This window comes from Neofelis nebulosa, chromosome 4 (genome assembly GCF_028018385.1).
Source record: "Neofelis nebulosa isolate mNeoNeb1 chromosome 4, mNeoNeb1.pri, whole genome shotgun sequence".
Taxonomy (NCBI): Eukaryota; Metazoa; Chordata; class Mammalia; order Carnivora; family Felidae; genus Neofelis; species Neofelis nebulosa.
This window is the reverse complement of record NC_080785.1, coordinates 150,351,705-150,373,681: the sequence shown is the minus strand read 5'-3', so window position 1 is coordinate 150,373,681 and position 21,977 is coordinate 150,351,705. Positions and strand designations below refer to the sequence as shown.

General features: G+C 36.5%; 1 protein-coding gene across 13 annotated transcripts in view; it reads left to right on the top strand.

Annotated features, from left to right (window-relative positions):
• DOCK3 (dedicator of cytokinesis 3) overlaps positions 1–21,977 on the top strand; it is a 595,409-nt gene that overhangs the window by 160,878 nt on the left and 412,554 nt on the right. For all 13 annotated transcript variants that reach the window (XM_058726773.1, XM_058726766.1, XM_058726765.1 and 10 more), the window contains one exon: positions 12,218–12,273. In XM_058726773.1, coding sequence (XP_058582756.1) covers positions 12,218–12,273 — 56 coding nt within the window. The remainder of the gene's footprint in view (positions 1–12,217; positions 12,274–21,977) is intronic.

Genomic DNA, 21,977 nt, shown 5'->3' with positions numbered 1-21,977 from the left:
TTTTCCTCCTCCTTGTGGGTTACTTGAACATTAAAATTTTTTAAAATGTTTTTATTTATTTTTGAGAGAGACCGAGAGAGTGGGGGGTGGGGAGGACAGAGAGAGAGGGAGACAGAGAATCTGAAGCAGCTTCAGGCTCTGAGCTGTCTGCACAAAGCCTGATGCAGATTGAACCCATGAACCATGAGATCATGACCTGAGCCGAAGCCAAATGATTAACCGACTGAGCCACCCTGGCACCCCAGAGCATTTTTTGAGAATTCCATTTTAATGTATCTGTAGTGTTTTTGAGTATATGTCTTTGTAGATCTTTTTAGTGGTTATTCCTAGGTATTATATTGTAAATGAGGAACTCATTACAGTGTGTTGGAATTGCCATTTTTCTGGTTGTGTGAATTGAGAAAACTTGTCTCTCTTTATATTTGTTTACTTTTCTCTTTACAAGTGTGCCAAATATTTTTTCTCATACATGAACCACAACAGATACTGTTATAATTTTTAATTTTTCAAACCATCATACAGAATCTTAAAAATTCAAGAGGATGAAAGTCAATCATATTTCCACACGTTTTTGTTTACCTTCTTTTTTCTTTCTCCCTGATGTTTCAAGATTATTTTGTTTTACCATTTTTCTTATGTTTAGAGAACTTTCTTTTCTTTTAGGATAGATCTGCTGGTAACAAATTCTTTTAGTTTTCTTTCATCTGAAAATCTCCTGACTTCTCTTTCATTCCCAAAGAATATTTCCAGGGGGTATAGGATTCTAAGTTAACAGTTATTTTTTTTTAAATTTATAACATTTATTTATTATTGAGAGACAGAGAGAGACAGAGCATGAACATGGAGGGGCAGAGAGAGGAGGAGACACACAATCCAAAGCAGGCTCCAGGCTCTGAGCTGTTAGCGCAGAGCCTGACTCAGGACTTGAACTCACAAACTGCTAGATCATGACCTGACCTGAAGTTGGACACCCAACCGACTGAGCCACCCAGCCACCCCAATAGTTATTTTCTTTCAGCAGTGAGAACTTTTTGCCACTTCCTTTTGTTCCTTATGTTTTATTAATAAAAATTTAAAAATATTTGGTATTATAAAATTTAAAATTTTAGTTATATTATAAAATTTAAAAAATAGTGGTAAGATTCACATTAGACAGTATCTTCCGTGTTGACATTTAGTACATTCATAGTGTTTTACAGCCATTACCACTATCTAATTCCAAAATCTTCTTGTCACCCCAAATATGAACCCTTATACCAATTCCCCTTTTCCCCCAGCCCTTGACAACTACTCTCTTTGTGGGTTTGCCTATTCTGGATACTTTCGTGGCCTTTTGTGTGTGACTTCTGTTACTCAGTATAATGTTTTCAAGATTATTTGTTGATGTGACATATATTTGTACTTAATTGCTTTTATGTCCGAGTAACATTCCATTTTATGACTATACCACAATATGTTTGTCTGCTTATCAGTTGATGGAGATTTGAATTGTTTCCATGTTTGGCTACTGTGAGTAGTGATGCTCATCCTCTCTCATTTTAGTGAAAAATTCACTGTCATTTGAATTTTTTTTCCACTTGAGGTTAGGTATTGTTTCTCTCTTGCTACTTTTTTTTCTTCTTTTCTTTTCTTTTCTTTTGCCTATAGTATTCAGAAATGTAACTATGTTATGTCTTGGTATGTGTTTCTTTTGGTTTATTCTGTTTGGGGTTTGGTCAGCTTCTTCAATATGGAGGTTTTGTCTTTTGCTAAATTTGGGAAGTTTTCTGTCATTTTTAAAAATTTTAAGTTTTATTAGACTTTATTTTTTAGAACAGTTTTAGGTTTACAGAAAAATTGTACAGAAAGTACATGGAGCCCTCCTTCCTCTTTCAGCTTCTCCTCTTATTCACATTCTGCATTAGTGTGGTACATTTATTACATTTAATGAACCAGTATTTATACACTCCTAATATTATTTATAGTTTACATCAAGGTTCACTCTTTGTGTTTTATGGTTTTGACAAATGCATAATGTCATGTATCTATCATTACAGTCTCATAAGAATAGTTTCATTGCCCTAAAAATACCCATCTATTCATCCCTTTTCTTATCCTCCAGGACTTTTGGCAACCACTGATCTTTTTACTGCGTCTATAATTTGCCTCTTAAAGAATGTTACTTAGTCAGGATCATATAGACTGTAGACTTTTCAGATTGACTTCTTTCGCTGTGCAATATGCAGTTAAGATTCCTCCATGTCTTTTGATGGCTTGATAGGTCATTTATTTTTTATTTTTTTAAAGGTATTATTTTTTTTAAGTGGTCTCCACACCCACATGGAGCTTGAACCCACAGCCCTGAGATCAAGAGTTACACGCTTCACTGACTGAGCCAGCCAAGCACCCCAGTAGCTCATTTCTTTGTATTGCTGAATAATATTCTATTGTCTGGATAGAGTATAGGTTGTTTCTTCATTCACCTATTGAAGGATACCTTGATTGCTTCCAAGTTTGGGCATTTACAAATTAAGCAGCCATAAACATTTGTGTACAGGTTTTTGTGTGGACATAAGTTTTCAACTCACTGGGTAATTACCAATGCATGCAGTTGTTAGATTGTATGGTAAGAGTATATTAATTTTATAAGAAACTTCCAGACTGTCTTCCAACGTGGCTGTACCATTTTGCATTCTCACCAGCAATGGGTGAGAGTTCTTATTGCTTCATATTGTCACTAGGATTTGTTCTGTTCATGTACATTCTAAGCCTTGCCTTTTTTCTTTCTTCTCTCCTCCTAGGACCTGATAATAAGAATGTTAGATTCTGTTTTGTTTTTGCCATAGTCATACAGGTCCCTGAGTCTCTTTTTTTTGTTTTGTTTTTTGTTTTTAAGTCTGTTTTCTCTTTATTGTTTAGTGTCCAAACACTTCTATAATAAAAAGTTGCGGGGTTTTCCACACCAACAACCAATTCTACAGATGTCTGGATACCCGCTGGGTGTCCAAAATTCAGTCCATTTCTGACACTAACTCTGGGTCAGATCCCACATGTTAAGTGCTCAGTCCCACAAGACCATCTTCACTTCAGATGCCAATCTCAAGTCCTAGACTTCTCTACTTCTGATCAACTAGGATAAATTGAGGGTTCCTATGATCCCCTTCTCATGTTTGATTATTTGCTAGAACAGCTCACAGAACTCAGGAAGACAACTTAATTACTATTATCAGTTTATTATAAAGGATCCAACTTAGGAACAGCCAAATAGAAAAGATGCTTACGGCAAGGTATGTAGACTGGGACATGGAGCTTCTATTTCCTTCTTGACATGCCAACCTCATAGTAACTTGATGTGTTCATTAGCCTGGAAGCTCTCCAAACCCTATTGTTTGTTTTTATCAGAATTCCATTATGAAGGCATGATGTATGACATCACTGGCCCTTGGTGATTAACTCAGTCTCCAGCTCCTCTTCCCTCCCTGTGGGTTGGAGAGTGGAGCTGAAAGTACCGACCCTCTAATTGCATGATTCCTCTGGCATCTCCCATTCTGAAGCTGTCTGGGGGCCCACCAAGGGTCACCTCATTAGTATAATCCCCAGTAGGGTTGAAAGGGACTCATCATGAATAACAAAAGATGCTTCTATCCTTCAAAGAGTTTTAGAAACTTTTGTGTTAGGGACTGGAGATGAAGAAATATATATTTCTTATTACATCATAATATCACATTCCAACTGTTATTTCAAATTTTTCTGACTATGGCTCACTGCTTCTTTCCCATGCCTCCTCCATTCTACTGTTTAGACCATTCAACATTTTTTCTTTGTTGAGATGTTTTTGTTTCTTTGCTGAGACTCTTTGGTTTTTTTCTTCCCATTGGTTTCATGCATATTTGTAATTGCTCACTGAAACATTTTTATGATGGCTCCTTTAAAATATTTTCAGATAATTCTAATATCTTTGTTTTCTTTGTGTTGGCATGTATTGCTTTTTTTTTTTCCCATTCAATTTCAGATCTTCCTGGTTCTTGGTATAGACCTGGAACTTTGGACATTATGTTATGAGATATTGCTTCTTATTTAAGCCTTTTGTTTTATTTGGCTTTCCTTGACAATGCTGCTGTAGGAGAAAGAGAGGGTTTGCCTCATTATTGCCAAGTGGGGGCTGAGGGCCATGTTACCCACTCAGCCTCCATTGACACTGAAGGGTGCACACTCCTGTTATTGTTGATTAGGTGTAGGAATTGTACCTTCCTAGTAGTCTTCCACTGATTATTTAGTGGCTGGAAAGCATTGGTAGTGCCTTCTGTTCCCCATGTGGTCTCTGATGACACCAGGAGGAGGGTGGTAGTCTTGTTACTGCTTAGCAGTGGTGAAAGCCCCCACTGTCTTAGGCCTCTTTGGACACCACAGTGGAATGATGGAGGAGTCTCATTAATGCTGATTAGGGGCAGAAGTTCAGGTGGGCTCCACTGCCACTGAGTGGTGGGGGCTTGTTATTGCCCACTTGGGTAGAAAGTCTTGACTCCTAACTTGGCCTTCTCAGACACTATTCCATTGCAAGGTCCAGGTGTGTTATTATAGCGCAATAAAGGTAGAAGTCCATTCTTTCCAGTTGACCTTCCTTGTGTGGGTGGGAGTTGGGCCACAGCTTTTTTGGGGGAGAGGGTTGATGTTTGGAAGCAATGTAGTAGTTATTATTGAAAAGTTTTCTTTGTTGACATGCTGACTCTTTCCTGGTTCTTAAGGCTAGAGAGAACATTCTTTTTTTTGTCTGTGCCTATTGGTGTTTCTAGGTTTCTAGCTTTATCAGATTCAAATAGCAGATGTATAAGGTAAAAGAAAATCTAGGGAATTCACCACTGTATTCTTTCTTGCATCCCAAGGTCCCTAGTTGGTCCACCTTTCCCCTCTACTTTTCAGACTCTTCTTATTTTTACAAGATGTATTTATGTCTAGAGTTTTTTATATATGATATATATCATATGCTTTGTATATGTTATACATGTTGTATGTGTGAAATATCTATATACTTACATATATATTACATATATGTCTCTGTTATATTTATAATGCCCAGAGTTTTTCATTGTACTTAGGAGGAATGGTGAAAACTATGTCTTATTCATCTTCCTGGAAGCACATGCTAATCCTGTATCTTTTTAACTTTTTACTATTCTTCCTTTATAGATAATGGGCTGTCATCATTTAGTTTTGGTTACATGAAGTTACGTGTTTTATCCGTTTTAAGTCCATATTTTCCTGTATTAGGATTTCCTTTTGGTATAGGTTATCTTTTATTACGGGCTGAAATATAAAATGCATTACTGGTAGACTTGATGTCAGCATCATGGTGCTATAAGATGTCCCTAGTTTTTGTCCTCACCCTCAACAACAAATATTCTGTACCCATCATATATGACAGGGGACCCAGAGAAGTCTCACCCAACTGTGCATTGAGTAATATACAGACCTCAGTCAGCTGTGTACCGTGAGGTGACTGAGTTGTCATCTGGGAGCTTCTGAAGGCCCTTGGGTTCTTCAGACGCTTGGTTACCCTTGGGTAACCATTGGATGAGGAAACCTTTGTCGATGTATAGGTTTCTATAGGTGAAGACCCAGCACTCTTTTGGAGCAGAAAATAAGAGTTTGACATTGGAGTGGGTAATAGGAATAATTTCACTTTACCCGCGTCAACTTTACCAAAAGGTAGCAATAGATAAAGACCAAAGGAGATCTTTTTAGACCCATGATTTCTCCCTGAGGGCAAGAGAGAGCATGAAAGTGAGCATCCAGCTTTTCCAGCTTTGTAGATGCTGCCAGAGAGGCTCATTTCTGTCTTGCCATATTCAGAGTCCTAAATTGGGAGTTCCATGATTGAGAGGTGGAAAGAGTTTGGGAAAGTGGCACCTAGAATTTTTGGGTGGCATTAAATAGACGCAGAGCCTACTGTGCAGCAGACTCTATCAAGAAGCCCACCCATTAACTGCTGGGAAAGCCCCCCACTGCCAGATTCCTCATAGGCCCATAGACATCCTCAGTGCTTTGTGTGCCTCACCTACACACACACCCCCACACTGTAGCTGGCTTACTGTGCATACTCTTTAAGGTGGTGGCAAGAGCCAGCTTTGGAAGACTGCTCATGAGTATATACAGAAAGCACACAGAATCTGTAGTCCAGAGACCACAAACTTGAGCTTTAGTGCCACTCTTGGGAAAACATGAGAGAGACTGTCAGCACTCAACCTGGTGCATTATAGGATCAATAAAGGCATACGTGCTGAAGAATTCTGTCACAAAAGTGAGCAAGAAGCTTGGAGCAGGTTCGTGGAAGGTCTGAGAATTTTGCAGAATCTCTAGGAGGGACAGTGGAAGGTATTTCTACCCTGATGGGAATTAGTAAAGACTGGAGGGGGTGACTGCTACTTCAAATGTGAACACCATAACACAAAACTCCCAAGAAACATGAAAAACCAAGGAAATAAACACCACGAAAGGATCATAAAAAATTTTTCCAGTAACTGAATCCAAAGACATGGAGATGTACAATTTTTCTGATAAAGAATTCAAAAAGCTGTATTAAGGAAATTTGATGAGCTAAAGAAAACCCAGAGAGACAATTCATTGAAATCAGGAAAACAGTACATTAACAAAATGAAAAATTTATCAAAGAATTAGAAATAATGAAAAAGAACCAAACAGAAATTCTGGGGTTGAAGTATTCAATGAATGAAATGGTAAAAAAATGCAGTAGAGCACATCAACAGCAGGCTTGATGAAGCAGAAGAAAAAAATAAGTGAAATTAAAGATAGGAACTTTAAAATTATCCAGTCAGAGAAGAAGTGACTAGAAAAGAAGAAAAAAAAATGAGGAAGAGTGAAGAAAGCCTTTATGATCATTGGCAGCTATCAGTAGGACCAATTTGTGAATCATTGAAGTTCTAAAAGGAGAAGAAGAAGAAGAGAGCAGAAAGCATATTAATGGCTGAGAACTTCCCAAATCTAGGGAGAAATTTGGACATCCAAGTTCATGAAGTTAATAGGCCACCAGATAAACTGAACGTGAAGAAATCCCCTCTAAGAGACATTATAATAAAACTGTCAAAGTTACAGACAAGGAGAGATCTTAAAAGCAGCAAGAGAAACAAAGTTTGTAACTTACAAAGTACTCCCACCCCTGATTAGGCTGTCAGTGGATTTCTCAGCAGAAATATTACAGACCAAATGTCCATCAACTGATGAATGGATAAAGAAATTGTGGTTTATATACACTATGGAATACTACGTGGCAATGAGAAAGAATGAGATATGGCCTTTTGTAGCAACGTGGATGGAACTGGAGAGTGTGATGCTAAGTGAAATAAGCCATACAGAGAAAGACAGATACCATATGGTTTCACTCTTATGTGGATCCTGAGAAACTTAACAGAAACCCATGGGGGAGGGGAAGGAAAAAAAAAAAAGAAGTTAGAGTGGGAGAGAGCCAAAGCATAAGAGACTGTTAAAAACTGAGAACAAACTGAGGGTTGATGGGGGGTGGGAGGGAGGGCAGGGTGGGTGATGGGTATTGAGGAGGGCACCTTTTGGGATGAGCACTGGGTATTGTATGGAAACCAATTTGACAATAAATTTCATATATTAATAAAAAAAATAAAATAAAAAAAAAGAAATATTACAGGCCAGAAGAGAGAGAGATAATTATTCCAAGTGGTGAAAGAAAAAAGAACCGCACCAACCAAGAATACTTTACCTAGCAGAGCTGTCCTTCAGAAATTAAGGAGAGATATAAACTTCCCAGCTAAACAAAAGCTGAGGGAATTTATCATCACTAGACCTGCCTTACAAGCAATGCTGAAAGGAGTTCTTCAAGCTGAAATGAAAGGACCCTAATTAGTAACATGAAAAAATGAAAATATAAAACTCTGGTAAAGGTAAGTATATACTCAAATTCAAAATACTCTAATACTATAATATGGTGATATATTAGCTCTAGTGTTAAAAGATGAGAGTGTTTAAAAAACTATAGCTATAATAATTCAAAGTATAGGTAAATTGTGACATCGAAAACAGTAAAAGCAGGGGAGAGTAAAAGAGTAGAGTTTTTGTATATGATCAAAATTAAGTTGTTACTGGCTTAAAATAGACTGTTACAAGTTGTGTTACATAAATACCATAATAACCACAAAGCAAAAACCTATAGTAGAATCACAGAAGATACAGGTATGGGAATCAAAGCATACCACCATGGAAAATCATCAGTTCATAAAGGAAGGCAGCCAAGAGATGAAAAAAGGAACAAGGCAGCTGTAGAACAACTGGAAACAACAAGATGGTAATTCTTTACCTATCAAAAATTACTCAAAATGTGAATGAATTGAATTCCCTAATCAACAGGCCTAAAGTAGCTAGAATGATTAAAAGACAAGGCCCCATTAATTACATACCACCTTTAAGAGACTTACTTCACCTTTAGGGACATACATAAGTTGAAAGTAAAGGGATAGGAAATGATATTTTGTGCAAGTGGAAACCAGAAGAGAACATAGGTAGTTATACTTACTCCAGGTAAAATAGACTTTAAGATAAGAATTGTTGACTAGAGACCAAGAAGGTCATTGTATAATGATAAAGGAATCAGCTCATCAGGAAGATATAGCAATCATATCTATAGGTGCATCAAAACTAATATATTCGTATGTAATAAATATATTAAACAGATACAGATTTGAAGGGAAAATTAGATGATAATACAATAGTAAAAGGACACTTCATTATTTCTGTTTCAGCAATAGATTATCCAGACAAAATCAACAAGGAAACACTTGACTTGAACTGAACTTTAGACCAAACGTATCTCACAGACATAGATACAACACTTCATCCACCAGCATCAGGATATACATTCTTCTCAATTGAAGATGGAACATTCTTCAGAGTAGATCATATGATAGGCCACATAACAAGACTTAGCAAATTTCAGAAGATTGAAATTATACTATGTATCTTTTCAGACCACAATGGTATAAAAGTAGAAATCAATAATGGGAAGAAAACTGGAAAATTCACAAATATGTGCAAATTAAACAACACAGTTCTGAACAAGCAGTGGGTCAGAAAATCAAAAAGGAAATTAAAAAATATCTTGTAACAAATGAAAATGGAAATAGCATACCAAAGCCTATGGCTTGCTCCAGTGTTAAAAGACAATTTTATAATAATCAATGCCTTACAATAAGAAAAAAGAAAATGTCAAATAACCCAACTTTACACCTCAGGGAACTAGAAAAAGAACCAACTATGCTCAAATTCAGCAGATGGAAGGAAATAAAGATCAGAGTGGGAAAAGTGAAATAGAGACCAGAAAACTATAAAAGGATTAACAGGGGTGCCTGGGTGGCTCAGTCGGTTGGGCTCAGGTCATGATCTCGCAGTCTGTGAGTTCGAGCCCCACATCGGTCTCTGGGCTGATGGCTCAGAGCCTGGAGCCTGCTTCGGATTCTGTGTCTCCCTCTCTCTCTGCCACTCCCCTGCTCACACTCTGTCTCTGTCTCTCTCAAAAATAAATAAATACTAAAAAAAAAAAAGGATTAACAAAACTGAGAGCTGTCTTTTTTTTTTTTTTTAAAGATAAACAAAATTGACAAACGCTTAGATTAAAGGGAAAAAAAAGGAAAGACTCAAAATGAGACATAAAATAGGAAGCATTAAAAATGATACCACAGAAGGGTGGCTTAGTTGGTTAAACATCCGACTCTTGAATTTTGGTTCAGGTCATGATTGCATGTTCCTGAAATAGAGACCCACGTGGGGCTCTGCACTGGGTGTGGAGCCTGCCTAACATTTTCTCTTGGGGTGCCTGGGTGGCTTAGTTGGTTGAGTGTCTGACTTTGGCTCAGGTCATGATCTTGCAATTCGTGGTTTGAGCTTCGATTCAGGCTTTGTACTGACAGCTCCAAGCCTGGAGCCGGCTTTGGATTCTGTGTCTCCCTCTCAGCCTCTCCCCTGCTCACACTCTCACCTCTTTCTCTCTCTGTCTCAAAAATAAAACATTAAAAAAAAATTCTCTCTCCCTTGGGGCACTTGGGTGGCTCAGTCATTTGGGCCACTTCGGCTCAGGTCATGATCTTGCAAGTTCATTAGTTCGAGTCCTGCATTAGGCTTGCTACTGTTGGCCTGTCAGCGCAGAAGCTGCTTTAGATCCTCTCTCTGCCCCTCCCCCGCTTGTGCGCTCCCCCAAATAAATAAATATTTTAAAAACCTTAAAGATTCTCTCTCCCCCTCTACCCCTCTGCCCTCCCTTGCTTGCCCTCTCTCTCTCACCAAAAAAAAAAAAACAAAAAAACCAAAAAAACAAAAAACAAAAAACAAAAACCCACAGAAATACAAGGGATTATAAGAGAATGCCATGAACAATTATTTGCCAACAAATTGGATAATATAGAGGAAATGGATGAATTCCTAGAAACATGTAACCTACTAAGGATAAATCAGGAAAAAATAAAAAAAAATATTAATGATCCAGTAATGAGTAAGGAGATTGCATCAGCAATCAAATTCTTCCAACAAAGAAAGTTCAGGACCTGATGACTTTACTGGTGAATTCTACCAAACTTTAAAAAATTAATACCAATTCTTCTCTAACTCTTCCAGAAAATTGAACAGGAGGAAACACTTCCAGGCTCAGTTCATGAGGCCAGTAATACCCTGATACCCAAGCCAGATAAGAATGCTAAATGAAAAAGAAAACCAAAGACAGTATCCCTGATGAATACAGATGCAAAAATTCTCAAAAAATTTTAACAATCCAAATTTAATAGTACATTTAAAGGTTTATATGCCACGATAAAATGGGATTTATCCAAGGAATGAAAGGATGGTTCAACATTATCAAACTAATTAATGTGATACACCTCATTGATAGAATGAAAGATAAAAATCATGTAATCATTTCAGTAGGTGCAGAAAAACCATTTTGACAAAATACAAAATCCTTTCATGAATAGAATTCTCAGAAAAGGGGGTTTAGAAGGAATATATCTCAACATAAAAAAGGCCGTCATATGACAAACCCACAGCTAATGTCATACTCAGTGGTAAATGGGTTTGAAATGAAAGTTTTTCCTCTAAGATGAGAAACAAGACAAGAATCCTCATTTTCACCACTCCTGTTCAACATAGTACTGGAAGTCCTAGCCAGAACAGTCAGGTGAGAAAAGGAAACAGAAGGCATCTAAATCAGAAAGGAAGAAGTAAAATTGTATTTGTTTGCAAATGATTTGATATATGTAGAAAATCCTAAAGACTCCACCAAGAACCTGTTGAAACTAATCAGCAAATTCAGTAAAATTGCAGGATATAAAATTAACACACAGAATTTAGTTGTGTTTCTTACTCTCTAACAATGAAATATTTGAAAAAGAAATACAGCCAACAGTGCTATTCAAAATAGGATTGAAAACAAGCAGATGGTTAGGAATAAATTTAACCAAGGAGGTGAAATATCTGTATACTGAAAACTATAAAATGAATTACTGTAGTCTAGTTGCTGATGGCCTTGTGTGGTATAGATTTATTTTTGGTAGTGATGTGGGCCAAAGAGTATAATATAAAAGAATTGAGACCATTTGTGTTGTATTTGAAGGGTTTCATACATCAGAGAAAAATAACGAAACACTGATTGCAAAACTTAATTTTTTTTTAAAACAATACATCTTTTTGTGCCTTAGGAATTGAAATCAAATGATGGCAAATATCAAAATGGAAACTATTTAGAAAGAGTAAAAAGAAATATTTATGGAAACTTCCAAATTGGTTCATTCTGGTGAATATAAATGTTTGTTAGAGTCTGAGAATTGTTTCTCTAGCTCAGAGCTGGGTAATGTATAAGTTGTTGGTTAGGGGATAGTTTTGTAGATACATGCCAAGCTTTGTATATAAGTCTATATCCTGAGAGTGATTAGGTGGAATATTTCCAATCTGTAACTTAAAATAATCTTTTTGGTTGTTGCTTAAGATCACAGTTTTCACCTGAAGATAGACTCTGAGTGCAAATGACAATGAAATTCCTATCTAATATGTATAGTTTGTGCAATTTTGCATTCTTAATATGCAAAGTGGTTGCTACATTAAGAGCTCTACTGTATTGTTGATTTCCATGCTGAAATCTGGCTGCTATTTTAGTATATATGTGATGTTAATCAGAAATTGCTTTTTCTAATGGGAAATCTTTTCTCTTTTACAGGGTATCTTTCCTGTAAATTATATTCACTTGAAAAAGGCAATTGTCAGTAATAGGGGGTGAGTAGTTGGCCTTACTAAATTTATTCATAATTTTTATAGATTGTGGAGGAAGGCTTTTTTTCATTTTGGTTTGTAGTATAAAATATGCTATTAACATGTTTTCCTGCCAAAAATAAGTTTGCTTTATCATATATAATGTAATATGTAATTCTGAGAATATAATTATTTCTTAAAATACTGACAACTTTAATATCTTTTCTTCTGTACCTGAAAGGTAACCTGGGTTGTGAATTTTCTAAAAACATAATGCATGCAGTATGTTTTTAATAATTTATTTATTACTTTGAGAATAGGTTCTGATAGGATAACAAGTACAATCTCTGAATAGAAGAGAGCAAGATGTAAATACATCAAAGTGTTAACATTTGTTGTTTTTGCACATTCACATTGTGAGTGACTTTTAGAAATTCTTTACTGTCGTGCTCTAATTTTAAAAATAATAAATATATGTTATTATAAAATTGTGATTTTATTTTCCAGAATTTATCATTCTAAAATATAAAATTTAAGGTACTATATAAGTGTGATAGCTTTTGGTACTAGAAATAATGTTTTTGAACACAGGTTGAGTAAGCATCAGAGTTTAGTTAGGGCTTAATCAGGAAACAAGAACTTATGAGTCGCTTTACAAGGTAGAATTTAATATGGGTTATTGTTTACATACATGTTTGAAAATGAAAAAAAAGAGGAAATACTAACGTAACCAAAAATAATAACTTCAGAAAGAAGTCTATACTCTGTAGGCTGGGGATACAAAAGATAATGGGCTGGGGATACTAGAACTCAGGATCTGGGAAGATGGGTCTTGAGATACCGGAGCTCAAACATCTGAGGAGTAAGAACATCACATGGCTGTTGCTGGTATATATGAAGAAGGGCAGTGAGGCTGTTTCTGGGAATGCCAATAACAACTGGAGGCTGGGACCTATTTTCTCTGGTTGGGAACTGTGTATAGGAACAGCAAGAAACACTTCTTCTTGTCTCCTTTTCCCCAGTATCTTTCAGGTGCCCCCAGTAGACAGAGGAGCTTTTGAGGCAAAGTTGGCAAATCCCAGCCTCAGAGTCAGTGCCTAGAAGGGTGGATTTAGAGATGAGAGGTATTATTAGGTGACTGGTATGCATTCTAAGATAAAATTTGTTATTGAGGAATAGTAAGCCTGTAAGAAGATTCTGATATGAATGCATGATCAGCATACCTTTTTTTTATTCTCCTTCTTCTTTTATAAAATATCAAAGACAAACAGATATAGAGAAAGGAAACTTGAAAATCCTCTTTTAGTGAAAGTTTGCAACAAATAGTCTATCTCAAATTTATAGGAAAGACTGCCAAAAGCATCAAGACTGTATAGAAGTTGTGTGGAAAAAGGAAGAGAGAGTGTCTAGACCTGGACCAGGAAGGCATATATTTCTGAAAGTACTAATAATGTGAATAATAATTTCTGAATGTGAATAGCTCACCTCAAAATGCAAAATATAATGCAAAAATACAAAATTCAAAAATAATGCCCCTGATTTATAACACTTAGTTCAGTAATAAGACTGATAAGAGCTGAAATTGACAGAAACTGCATGGAAGTGAGATGAGACAAGGAGATAGAATGTTTAGGGATCTAGAAATAGAGTACCTCAGAAAATGCTAGCAAAATAATACACTTCCTGATTGATAACCAGGGACTCATCTTAAATCCAAGAGCAATGTTCCCTGTTTATAATAGTTGTAAAGGAAATTGAGGACCACTTTGTTAGCAGAAAAATCTCTACCTCGATTCAGTTTGTTTCTGGAAGGCAAAGGAGATATGGCTTAAAGAATTATACAGAGCAGCCATATTTGGGTTTTTTTTTAATGTGTAAGAGAATTGGTTTGATTTCTTTTTTTTTAAATTTTTTTATTATGAAATTTATTGTCAAATTGTTTTCCATACAACACCCAGTGCTCATCCCAACAGGTGCCCTCAATACCCATCACCCACCCCCCCCTTCCTCCCACCCCCCATAAACCCTCAGTTTGTTCTCAGTTTTTAGGAGTCAGAGCAGCCATATTTGTTGGAAGCACACTTTCTCTAAGGAAGCAGAGAAATCGGTTTTTTGATGTAAATTTTAGAAAGCTACGTAGAATCAATTCAGTAGGCAAACCTCCCACAGTTTGGTGGTCCTAAATAATATTTCTGAAATCTGAAGAAAGTATTAAAAAAATTGTCTTTAGGTGCTGAAGAGCAATCAATGTAGGGAGGATCTTTTTTCCCCCAAGTTTTTATTTAAATTCCAGTTAGTTAACATATAGTGTAATATTAGTTGCAGGTGTAGAATGTAGTGATTCATCACAAGTGCCCTCCTTAATCCCCGTCACCTATTTGACCCCTCCCCGCATCCACCTCCCCTCAGGTAACCATCAGTTAATTCTCTATAGTTAAGTATCTGTTTCTTGGTCTCTTTCTGTCGGTCTCTCTCTTTCTCTCTTTAAAATGTATGGAGGATCTTGGGGAATTTTGATCCTTGAAGGAAGGGATTCATAAAGGAAGAGTTCATGTTTATTTTGGCTTTTTTTCCACAGAGAATTTTTCAGTTTGCTGTTAACTGGTGGAGCAGATTCCAAACAGAAAGTGGTAGTCTTTCAGGAATGAGGAAACAGGCTGGAGTTTGGAACTCTCAGGGAGATTGGAAAGTAAGAGGTTAAAACCTGGAGAGAAGAGAACCTCAGAGAATTAGGGTCTTAATCTGTTTGCAAATTCCCCTTAAGTAATTGAGTTAGTTCTAGCTTCTTTTGAGCTATGTAAGAGTTGAGGAATCTTAGAGAGTACAGCTAGCAAACTGAATAGACTTCACCAGCTACTTAATATTGGTGAAAAAAATATTAGAGTTCAAGGACTGGCAAGTTATAGGGGCCTTGGTAAAGTATTTTGGACTTTCTGTTGAGATTGCTAAAGGAACATACCCTGTAAATAAGGGCTATGCCCTTGGATAAAGGACCAAACTAAAGATATATAGGGCAAAAGTGAAATAGTCTAGCCATAACAAAGCGTAAACATCTGAAAACAAGGGATGTTAGAAGAATACTGTCATTCAGAAATAGCCAGTATAATATGTTAATGTGATTTCCCATTTTTTTATACGTGGTATTTTTACTCTGTTCCCTGTTATGAGTTAATTCTCCTTTATCATTTTTTCTCCCCCACTCTTATAAATATTACATTGATGATATATCTCTTTTTGGTATCCTTTTTCTTCCTTAATTTCTATGGCTATTCTTGTTCCATTCTTCCTCTTGGGCCTCCCTTCATCATTCTTCTCTGACTCCTATTCCAAGCCCTTAATCCATGAGCTTTATCTCTACTCTAATCCTTTATGTGCAAAATGTGCCTTTTTTGTTCAGGTAGAGTAAGGTAGACAGTTTGACTACAGTGTGTGAAGGTGACGTCAGTAAAAGGAGATGAGTCCAGAGTGGCAGCAAAGGAATAAATATTGTAGGGCCTTGTAGGCTATGTCAGGGATGTTATCTTTTATTGAATGATCCTGGAAGTCACTAAAAACTTTCAGAAAGAGAAGGGACATATTTTTATTTAACTTTAAAAGTGTTATTCTGGGCTGCTTTGTTGAAACTAGAACTATAGTGGGAAAAGGTCAGAAGCAAGGAGACTTGGTAGAATACTGTAGAGGTCCATGGAAGACAGAATGATAGCTTGGATTCATATGTTCCCTGGTGTGATGAGAAGTGGTAAGGTGCCATATATTTTGAAGTTAGAGCTGACAGTATTTGTTGAGCATGTAGAGTAGACAAAAAGGGAATTGAAGATGACTTCAGGGTTTTTTTGTCTTAATAACCCTGGAGATGTGGTTGCCATTCACAGAAATGTGGAAGCTTGGGAAGGGATATATTTTGGGGAGGAAATCAAAGGATTCAATTTTGGACATGTTAAGTTTAAAATGACTCTTAGACTCAAGTGGAGATATTAGGTAAGCAGTTGACTATGAATGTGGAGTTCTGAGGAGAGTTTGGCACCTCAAACATAGATTTGGAAGTCATCAGCATTCAAATGGTATTTAAAACTACGGGCTGGATGAGAACAGTAAAGGAATTTCTGTAGATGGAGAAGTGAGGTGAAGACAGAATACTGGGGAACTGTAATGTTTAAAGATAAAGTGAAGAAGAGAATCAGAAGAATCTAAAAAGTTGTGCCCAGTGAGGTACGTAGAGAAATGAAACAGTAGTGTCTTGGAGACCAAGCAAAGAAAGTATTTAGAGGATGGACTAATCAAATATGTCTGGTGTTGTTGAGTAAGATTGAAGATCTAGTTAGGAGTGGTTGGGGTAGACTAGTAAGAATGAAAACCCAATAAGAAGAAATTTGAGAGAGAATGAAAGAAGAGGAAGTAGAATACAGGAAAGACTCATGGGCCAAAGACTTAAGACTCTTATAACCATAACTGAAGGGCAGATGGCAACATAATTTGGTTTTGGGATAATTCTTCTATGTAATCCTTTTTAAAAAATCACCAGACTCTTCTTACCTAATTTTTTATTTTGAAAAATTTCAAATCTATACACAGATTACAAGAATAATATAAATAACACCTATATCCTTTCCCCTGAATTTAGTAGTTACGAGCATTTTGCCATATTAAGCTCACGTTCTCTCCCCAGCCTTGCTTTTAACATGAGAGTAAGTTTTAGACATTCTAATACTTTACTGTTAAATATTTGAGTATGTGTCTTCTAAGAAAAAGGACATTCTTTAACATGATCACAATATAATTATTATACTCAAGAAATTTACCATTGATACTAGTACTATAATATATCTAGTTCATATTCAAATATCCCTAATTTTCCCAAGAATGTCCTTTATAGCTGTTTTTGTTTGATTGCTTTTTTTGGTGGGGGTATGGTCTAGGAGTCAAAAAATTAAGTACTGTCAGGCTTTCAGTTATGAGATGAATAAGTCATGGGGGAAAAAGGTACAGCATAAAGAATATAGTCAATGCTTTTGTAATAGTGTTGTTTGGTGACAGATGATAGCTACACTTGTGGTGAGCATAGTGTAATACATAGAGAAATTGAATCACTATGTAGTTCACCTGAAACTAATGTAACATTCTGTGTCAACTATACTGAAATGAAAAAAAAATTTAAATCTTCATAACTGGTGTATAGAAATGAGACAGATTTTTGTATATTCATTTTGTATCATGAGATTTTACTGAATTTGTGTATCAGTTCCAGCAGTTTTTTGGTGGTGTCTTTTGAGTTTTCTATATAGAGTATCATGTCATCTATACATAGTGAAAGTTTGACTTCTTTGCCAATTTGGATGCCTATTATTTCTTTTTGTTGTCTGCTGAGGCTAGGACTTCCAGTACTGTGTTAAATAACAGTGGTGAGAATGGACATCCCTGTCTTGTTCCTGACCCTAGAGGAAAAGCTTTCAGTTTTTCCCCATTGAACATGATATTAGCTGTGGGTTTTTCATATATGGCCTTTATTATGTTGAGGTATGTTCCCGCTAAACCTACTTTGTTGAGGGTCTTTATCATGAATGGATGTTGTACTTTGTCAAGTGCTTTTTCTGCATCTCGAGAGGATCATATGGTTCTTATCTGTTTTATTTCATGTTATGTTATGTTATGTTATGTTATGTTATGTTATGTTATGTTATGTTATGTTAGAGAACATTAGCAGGGGAGAGGGACAGAGGGAGAGAGAAAGAGGGAGGGAGAGAGGGGGGGAAGGAGGGAGATAGAGATGGAGAGAATCTTCAGACTCCATGCTCAGTGTATCATGCTCAATTTGTATCAAGTTGCTTGATTTGCGAATATTGAACCACCCTGGCAAACCAGGAGTAAATCCCACTTGATCATGGTGAATGGTTCTTTTAATGTACTGTTGGATTCAGTTTGCTAATATTTTGTTGCAAAAAGTCTCTTTTTCAGTGTTGTCTTTATCTGGTTTGGAATTGGTAATGCTGGCCTCATGGAATGAGTTTGGGAGTTTTCCTTCCATTTGTATTTTTTGGAACAGTTTGAGAGGAATAGGTATTAACTCGTCTTTAAATGTTTGGTAGAATCCCTCTGTGAAGTCATCTGGCCCTGGACTTTTGTTTGTTTGGAGATGTTTGATTACTGATTCAGTTTTTTTTTCTAGATATCAATCTGTTCAAGTTTTCTATTTCTTCTTGTTTCAGTTTTGGTAGTTTATATGTTTCTAGGATTTTATATCCATTTCTTCCAGATTTTCTGGTTTGTTGACATATAATTTTTCATAATATTCTCATAATTGTTTGTATTTCTCTGGTGTTGGTTGTGATTTCTCCTCTCTCACATGTGATTTATTTATTTGGGTCCTTTCTATTTTTGATAAGTGTGTTCTTTTTTCCTTTTATGATGTTTACATAAAATCTCTGGGTCAAAGAGCACCATAGAAATGCCCAGGTCAGTTGTTTTGCAAAATGTCCCTCAGTTTGTATTTGCCTAAATGTTTTTTCCTAAGTGGGTGATGGGCATTGAGGAGGGCATGTGTTGGGATGAGCACTGGTTGTTGTATAGAAACCAATTTGACAATAAATTTCATATTAAATAAATAAATAAACAAACAAATAAATAAATGTTTTTTTCCTGGTTAGACTCAGCGTAAGCATTTTAGATTGCAATACTACATAGGTGGTGTTGTGGATTAAAACGATCATATTTCTCCTGCAGGTCCTCCCAGCTCATGATATGATTAGCAAGACCAGGGCTTGGGGCTCTACCTTAGTAAATAGTAGCCGAGAACAAAGGCCTCAATCAGTGAACATGCATTGTGTTTCTATCATGTGCCTTCTTCATTGTATCCTGCCATACCTGTGGAAAAGATGACCCTGTGCTCTCAATGCTTCTTAGGATATATCATCTGCTTCTTGGAAAACTTGTACGATTTGTGCTGAAGTGCTTTTGTTTTTGTTTTTTATTTGGTTGACAGGGAATGAAATTACTTGAATAGGCTATGGAAATTTTCTTGTGGGGACTTTTAAAATTTACATAGTTTTCAGTTAGCTTTTAAAGTTTTTCTTTACATCTGGGTTTTCTCATTCTTAAAATGATCCACCAGTTTTTGTAAAGTTTCACTGAAAAAAAATATACATTTGTATATTTGAAGATAGTAAATTTGTAGTAAATTTGAAGATTTTAGGGCTGATAAGAAAAAGATATGGCTACAAGATGGAAGGAACATACTATGAGCTTTATTTAGGCAGAACTTTGACGGGTTGTAAAGGTAAGTCCCTAACAGCTGAAGACCTCCTGGCAGTGCAGGGCCATACCTATAACAGGAAGAGGGCACAGGAACCCCTGGGAGAGAAGGGACTTGTGTATCTAGATTATGTTACTTAGCTGCATGATGGGAAATCTCTGAGTCAAAGATCACCATAGAATAGCAGCGGCTTATGATCTTTTATAGCCCAGGGTGGGTCTAAACTGTGGCTAGCAGTTATTGAGTGCAGCTTTATTAATGTAAAATGACAGTCTCTAAATGGCTAAAAATATGCTTATTTGGGTTATATTAGAAGCAGTTGGATGTAAAATTTTGGCACTGGTGGGCTATGAGCTAATGGTGCTCTCTTGCTGTGAAGAGGTAAATAATACAGGGCCCAGTATACAAGAGACACTTTGGCACATTCATATAACACCATTACATTATGAAACACTTGTAAATATTTTTTATTTTAAATTGTGGGAAGTTAGTGGCATGATTTAAATTAGGAATAACCAACTTCTGTAGTTTTAGGAGTTGTCGGTTTTACTGATTACTAACCAAACTTTAGTTTACTTGAAAAATAGTTTACTTGAAGCAGAGATAATACCTATCCTCCTCAAGCTATTCCAAGAAATAGAAAGGGAAGGAAAACTTCCAAATTCATTCTATGAAGCCAGTATTACTCTGATTCCTAAACCAGACAGAGACCCAGTAAAAAAAGAGAACTACAGGCCAATATCCCTGATGAATATGGATGCAAAAATTCTCAATAAGATACTAGCAAATCGAATTCAACAGCTTATAAAAAGAATTATTCACCATGATCAAGTGGGATTCATTCCTGGGATGCAGGGCTGGTTCAACATTTGCAAATCGATCAATGTGACACATCACATTAACAAAAGAAAAGAGAAGAACCATATGATCCTGTCAATCGATGCAGAAAAGGCCTTTGACAAAATTCAGCACCCTTTCTTAATAAAAACTCTGGAGAAAGTCAGGATAGAAGGAACATACTTAAACATCATAAAAGCCATTTATGAAAAGCCCACAGCTAACATCATCCTCAATGGGGAAAAACTGAGAGCCTTTTCCCTGAAATCAGGAACACGACAGGGATGCCCACTCTCACCGCTGTTGTTTAACATAGTGCTGGAAGTTCTAGCATCAGCAATCAGACAACAAAAGGAAATCAAAGGCATCAAAATTGGCAAAGATGAAGTCAAGCTTTCACTTTTTGCAGATGACATGATACTATACATGGAAAATCCGATAGACTCCACCAAAAGTCTGCTAGAACTGATACATGAATTCAGCAAAGTTGCAGGATACAAAATCAATGTACAGAAGTCAGTTGCATTCTTATACACTAATAATGAAGCAACAGAAAGACAAATAAAGAAACTGATCCCATTCACAATTGCACCAAGAAGCATAAAATACCCAGGAATAAATCTAACCAAAGATGTAAAAGATCTGTATGCTGAAAACTATAGAAAGCTTATGCAGGTAATTGAAGAAGATATAAAGAAATGGAAAGACATTCCCTGCTCATGGATTGGAAGAATAAATATTGTCAAAATGTCAATACTACCCAAAGCTATCTACACATTGAATGCAATCCCAATCAAAATTGCACCAGCATTCTTCTCGAAACTATAACAAGCAATCCTAAAATTCATATGGAACCACAAAAGGCCCCGAATAGCCAAAGTAATTTTGAAGAAGAAGACCAAAGCAGGAGGCATCACAATCCCAGACTTTAGCCTCTACTAAAAAGCTGTAATCATCAAGACAGCATGGTATTGGCACAAAAACAGACACACAGACCAATGGAATAGAATAGAAACCCCAGAACTAGACCCACAAACGTATGGCCAACTCATCTTTGACAAAGCAGGAAAGAACATCCAGTGGAAAAAAGACAGTCTCTTTAACAACTGGTGCTGGGAGAACTGGACAGCAACATGCAGAAGGTTGAAACTAGACCACTTTCTCACCCCATTCACAAAAATAAACTCAAAATGGATAAAGGACCTGAATGTGAGACAGGAAACCATCAAAACCTTAGAGGAGAAAGCAGGAAAAGACCTCTCTGACCTCAGCCGTAGCAATCTCTTACTCGGCACATCCCCAAAGGCAAGGGAATTAAAAGCAAAAGTGAATTACTGGGACCTTATGAAGATAAAAAGCTTCTGCACAGCAAAGGAAACAACCAACAAAACTAAAAGGCAACCAACAGAATGGGAAAAGATATTTGCAAATGACATATCGGACAAAGGGCTAGTATCCAAAATCTATAAAGAGCTCATCAAACTCCACACCCGAAAAACAAATAACCCAGTGAAGAAATGGGCAGAAAACATGAATAGACACTTCTCTAAAGAAGACATCCGGATGGCCAACAGGCACATGAAAAGATGCTCAACGTCGCTCCTTATCAGGGAAATACAAATCAAAACCACACTCAGATATCACC